Source organism: Staurois parvus, unplaced genomic scaffold, assembly GCF_062004578.1.
Source record: "Staurois parvus isolate SC_StPar_1 unplaced genomic scaffold, SC_StPar_1.0 ptg000165l, whole genome shotgun sequence".
Classification (NCBI taxonomy): Eukaryota; Metazoa; Chordata; class Amphibia; order Anura; family Ranidae; genus Staurois; species Staurois parvus.
In genome coordinates this window covers 5689001-5695000 of record NW_028317961.1, presented here as the reverse complement: position 1 = coordinate 5695000, position 6000 = coordinate 5689001, and the positions used below count along the sequence as shown (strand labels likewise).

At 39.8% G+C, this 6000-nt stretch overlaps 1 protein-coding gene across 1 annotated transcript in view; it reads right to left on the bottom strand.

Annotated features, from left to right (window-relative positions):
* LOC149462850 (ectonucleotide pyrophosphatase/phosphodiesterase family member 1-like) overlaps positions 1-6000 on the bottom strand; it is a 177093-nt gene that overhangs the window by 113453 nt on the left and 57640 nt on the right. The window contains exons 3-4 of the mRNA XM_089676175.1: positions 5449-5565; positions 942-1067 (exon numbers count right to left, since the gene is read on the bottom strand). Coding sequence (XP_089532301.1) covers positions 942-1067; positions 5449-5565 — 243 coding nt within the window. The remainder of the gene's footprint in view (positions 1-941; positions 1068-5448; positions 5566-6000) is intronic.

Below are 6000 nucleotides of genomic sequence, written 5' to 3'. Positions count from 1 at the left end.
TTACTATGAGGAATGAATTACTATGGGGGATGAATTACTATGGGGGATGAATTACTATATGGGGGATGAATTACTATGGGGGATGAATTACTATGGGGGATGAATCACTATATGGGGGATGAATTACTATGGGGGATGAATTACTATGGGGGATGAATTACTATATGGGGGATTAATTACTATATGGGGGATGAATTACTATGGGGGATGAATTACTATATGGGGGATGAATTACTATATGGGGGATGAATTACTATGGGGGATGAATTACTATGGGGGATGAATTACTATATGGGGGATTAATTACTATATGGGGGATGAATTACTATGGGGGATGAATTACTATGGGGGATGAATTACTATAAAAACTTATTGAAACTAAAAACAGTGTACCATCCTATGTATTTTCAGTTTTAAAAATGTGGCTCTCAAAATAAATTTCAATCGTGGTTTTGGCGAGATTTGGCCAAAAGGTTGCCCACCACTGGCCTATACTAATAATAAATATATTTTACATTAGGAATAGCACCAAAAGAAAATACTCATCAACTGCATAGCTAGGCTGATAGAGTTCAAAGAATCCTTAGGACACCCCTACACAGCTCAGGTACATAAGGGACATCAACTTCAGACAGTTTCAGGATTTCTAGCTGATATGATGATAAAGCAAGCTGTGGTCTAATCCTCAAAAAGCTGTTAAAGCTGGAATGTATGCAGCCTTAAACCAGAGTTAAACTGCTATCTTGGAGAATCTATGTAGACATGCAGCCTCCATCCATAGAAGGATGGAAATAGTTACCCAGAAGTTAGCAATTGCTATTTAAATCATGAAGCCACCTGCAAAAAGTGATCACAGATATTTTGCGGTCATGCCATAATGCATGCACAGAAAAACATCCACATCGGGTGTTTTCAATTAGTTGGTCTCTAGACTGACTCACCTCTACAAACAAAATCATAATTAACACAGCAGTCATTTGTGTCTTTACAGTCATCTGAGCAGGAGCACAGACTGCCATGCAACCTCTTCTCTCCACATCGTAACTTGTCACACGTCCAGATGTAAGCTGCACAACAAATCACACCAATTAAAGAATCAATGAGTACACTTCGTCTTTTCAGTGGGTAACTTCACTTTATATAGTGTTTCTTTTTCATTGCATAACTGAGGTAGATTTATAATTAGTTATAAAAGAATTAGTAGACAGTAAGAGAGAAGGTAGAAATCTTCCCTAGCAAAAAAGTAAAGGTAAAGCAACTAAAAGGTTCCTGCAACCTCCAAAACCCTCCTGTCAGGGCGGAATGCCAGACTGTTCCAACAAATAAAGCTTTGGCACTTCCTTCCTTGGGTCCTGTGCCAAATGGCTGCCCCACTACATACTGACCACAGGGGTGCTCGCTTTTGACCTAGTGTATATAAAGCATTCTCCGATTGGCTGCACCTACACTTTAAGGGGTTAGTTCTACTTTAACCACTTCAACCCCAGAAGGTTTTCCCCCCTTCCTGACCATGCCATTTTATGCTATTCAGCACTGCGCTATTCAACTGGTAATTGCGTGGTCCAGCAACACTGCACCCAAATGAAATGTATGTCCATGTTCTTTTTTTTCACATAGAGCTTTCTTTTGGTGGTATCTGATCACCACTGAGTTTATTTTTTGTGATATAAAGGAAAAAAGACCAAATATTTTGAAAAAAACAATATTTTCTACTTATTGTTATAAAAAATATCCAATAAACTCAAATTCAAGCATAAATTAAGGCCAAAATTTATGCTGCTACATGTCTTTGCAAACAAAAATCCAAATACTATATTAAATTGGTTTGTGTGAAAGTTATAGCATCTACAAAATATGGTATGTACAGTATATTGGAATTTAAGCAACTTTTACCTTCTGACTGCCTATCACATTTCTTGAGGTGCTAAAATACCAGGGCAGTACATAATCCCCCCAAATGACCCCTTTTTGGAAAGTAGACATCCCAAGGAACTTGCTGAGAGTCATGTTGAGTCCATGGAAGATTTTATTTTTTTGCCACAAATGACAAAGTTGTTTTTACACAGAGTTGTCACTTAAATGATATATTGCCCACACATGCCATGGGTATAAGTGAAATAACACCCCAAAACACATTTTGCTACTTCTGCCAAGTATGGGGATACTTTTTGCAGCCTAGCCACATACAGGCCCCCGAAATCCAATGACCAACTTCAAGTTTTCAAAGGGCATTTACTCATGCCACTTGTTGATTTTTTTTTATTATTTATTTTGCTTTTTTTTACACTGTCCCTTTCATTTTTTTTATCTCTTTTATTGTTGTCAACGGGGATGTAAATATCCCCCGTGATAGCAATAAGCAGTGACAGGTACTCTTTTCTGAGAAATCTGAGGTCTATTAGACTCTAGATCTCTCCTCCCTTAAAGCATCTGCTAACACTAAGATAGGTGCGACCAGATGCTTTCCCAATTTTAAAATACTGTAGCAATGTTCATATTTGTTGTAACCTAAATGATGAAACGCTCATTGCTACTGGTTTCTTAGACCATTGAGATGATTCAAGCCATTCCGGGGGGGGGGGGGGAGTCCCATCCCGCTGCTTGTAAAAGAGATCCAACGGTTAATTAGCCGCTAACATTGCTTTTACATGAAAGCCAACCACCAGCTGCAATACCAGGATGATGCCATCATTATGGTATTAACCAGTCAGTGATGTACCAGTACATTGCTGGTCCATGTTGGGCATATATGTAACAGCAGGGAACATAGGCATATGATGAATCGGATCTGTGGACAATATGGCCACAATTCATTCTTTTTTGTAATGCCCATGTTGAGGGTTAAGCCAAAAAAGTTCTAAATTTGGAAACCGTGATAGGTTCCATTGTCTGACAAGAGTTGAATTTGTGTGGACGGTGATGTATTGTTGTGCGTATAAATTGCTTTGGCCCATAATCAATTATCTTCCACAAAAAACAACGGAGGGGCTAAACGCTAGGGCTGATCCTGCTAACACTGCATTTTTGGGGGCACTATATTAAGGGGACACTAGTATAGTTCTGTTTGTGAGCAATATATTGTCCATACAAACACTATACTAGAATTGGGGATGATCAGCGACCTATAGCATGAGTGTGACAGTGTGCGGGCAATCTTGCTGAGCCTAGCTGGGAGGGTTGCTAACTAACCCTGACACTAGCTGATGTCAGTAGTGGCACTAATACAGTGATCTCTATACTGACACTGTACTAATGGTACTGGCTGGGTGACAGGGTGATCAAAGGGTTAATAGGGGCAATCAAAGGGTTAAATATGCTATACTAACGTGTGTAAAATGTAGTGCTTGTTTAGTGCTCTGCTGTTTTTAAGAAGTTCAAGTTCTCCAGCAGAATGTATCTGTTTACATGGATGAGGCATTCCATTTACCACTGGAAGGGATGATTAAAATGATCTGCTTTTATTTATCCATGTAAAATGTTTATCCTAAAAGGAGCAAAACTGTTTTCTGTAACTGACTACAACGTGTGAGCTGGAGTTTGGCTTCAATTTATTGTTGCACTCAAATCTGCCAATGCAGTAGGTGTGTTACTGGCCAGATCACCAGGTGAAGAAAGAAAGAGAAAAAAGGAAAAATGATGCACCACATCTAATGATTGGCAAGGTGCAATATAATACTTTATTGTTTTGGCGTTTAATACTGCTTTAAAGAGCAATTCCAGGCAAGTGAAAGCATTTAGTGAGCTATTGCTAACCAGTAAAGAAAGCAACTTAGCCAGTTTTCTTAGTTTACCTAAATCTTGGGGCTTGTTCACACTTGACTAAATTTCTAACTTTTACCAAATGCTCCTATAGCTTTAGTACAGGCGTTCGACAGGCTTTAATGGGCTTTAGTATGGGCGTTAGACTGGCTTTATTGGGCTTCATTATGGGCGTTAGACTGGCTTTATTGGGCTTTAGTATGGGCGTTAGACTGGCTTTAATGGGCTTTAGTATGGGCGTTAGACTGGCTTTATTGCGCTTTAGTACAGGCGTTCGACAGGCTGTAATGGGCTTTAGTATTTGCGTTAGACTGGCTTTATTGGGCTTAGTACGGGCATTAGACTGGCTTTATTGGGCTTTAGTACGGGCGTTAGACTGGCTTTATTGGGCTTTAGTATTTGCGTTAGACTGGCTTTATTGGGCTTTAGTACGGGCATTAGACTGGCTTTATTGGGCTTTAGTACGGGCGTTAGACTGGCTTTATTGGGCTTTAGTATGGGCGTTAGACTGGCTTTATTGGGCTTTAGTATGGGCGTTAGACTGGCTTTATTGGGCTTTAGTATGGGCTTTCGACTGGCTTTAATGGGCTTTAGTATGGGCGTTAGACTGGCTTTATTGGGCTTTAGTATGGGCGTTAGACTGGCTTTATTGGGCTTTAGTATGGGCGTTAGACTGGCTTTATTGGGCTTTAGTATGGGCGTTAGACTGGCTTTAATGGGCTTTAGTATGGGCGTTAGACTGGCTTTATTGGGCTTTAGTATGGGCGTTAGATTGGCTTTATTGGGCTTTAGTATGGGCGTTAGACTGGCTTAAATGGGCTTTATTATGGGCGTTAGACTGGCTTTATTGGGCTTTAGTATGGGCGTTAGACTGGCTTTAATGGGCTTTAGTATGGGCGTTAGACTGGCTTTATTGGGCTTTAGTATGGGCGTTAGATTGGCTTTATTGGGCTTTAGTATGGGCGTTAGACTGGCTTTAATGGGCTTTAGTATGGGTGTTAGACTGGCTTTTTGCAAGTGTTAAAAACGCTCCCCAAACACCCTATGTGCAGTTTTGAAGTGTTTTTTAAGCATTTGACAAGCGTTAAGCCACACCACAAACTATATAAACTGTGATCTTATTAACGCTCCACAACCGCACCGCAAATGCCCCGCAAACACCTGCCAGGGAGTTTGAGAAGCATCACCATAGAGCTGAATAGGAGGCATTAAAAGGCTTCAAACTCCTCCTGACTCGAAACGAGGCTTCAATTTTGAAACAATGTGACACTAACGCTTCATGTTTTGATAATGTGAACAGCACCTTGTGCTGCCCATAGTATTATTTGCATAGGCATTTTAGGAGCATTAAAAATGCCTCTCAAACACCTGATTTCAATGCTAGTGTTAACCTAGGCCTAACTTCTGTGTAAGAAAATTAAGTACATGTGGCATGATCAAGGGTTGCAGGAATCTCTTTTCATGTCTCTCTGCCTCCTGCATCACCAATCACATTCACATTTTTTTCACCTTTGTTTTTTATACATCAGCCTTTTTTGTGTGTGAGGCAGCAACAAGGTAGGTTACAGAATCGCCATCAGATGTGTCCCAGCAGGATTACTGGATTACAAATAAAAGAATAGGATGCAGCATGGAAATGTCTAAATGAAAAACACAAACTGTTCAGCAGGTTTGTATCAGCTTCTTTACCTGGTTTTATGCATACATCTTCATAATCTATACAGCAGTTTCCAAGCTCAACACAGGCACTATCACATCGACAGCTCCCAAATTTTCGCTCAAAGCACCTATTTTTGCAGCTGTTTACTGAAAAATAGAATAGGACCAGAAAAATAAACAGAAAAAAGTCCAATATGCAGTACCTTGAGAATTACAAAGAGCATCAGAGCAATGCTTTAATGAGTTTGTAACTTTCTTAAGCATTTCAGTGTTTGCTTTCACGTATTAGAGCACCTGCAAACCTGTTTCATTGTTCTGTCTTCTACTACAGTTATGTGTGAGAAGATGATTACAGGTTAGATTAAATAAATTCCATGGGTGGACTATTATCTTCCAGCTTCATGAAACCTTACTATCCCCCTCAGATCTTAATTCTAGGAGTTCAGTTCCTTATAATCTGTGGTGTGATGAAAAGATAAGAGATAAGTGAATTGCGCACTCACCAGAGGTTATACACATGGTCAGTTTTTTGCTTTATTCTTTCCTTGTATGTTTTGCACCTTTGTTGGAATAAATTACCCT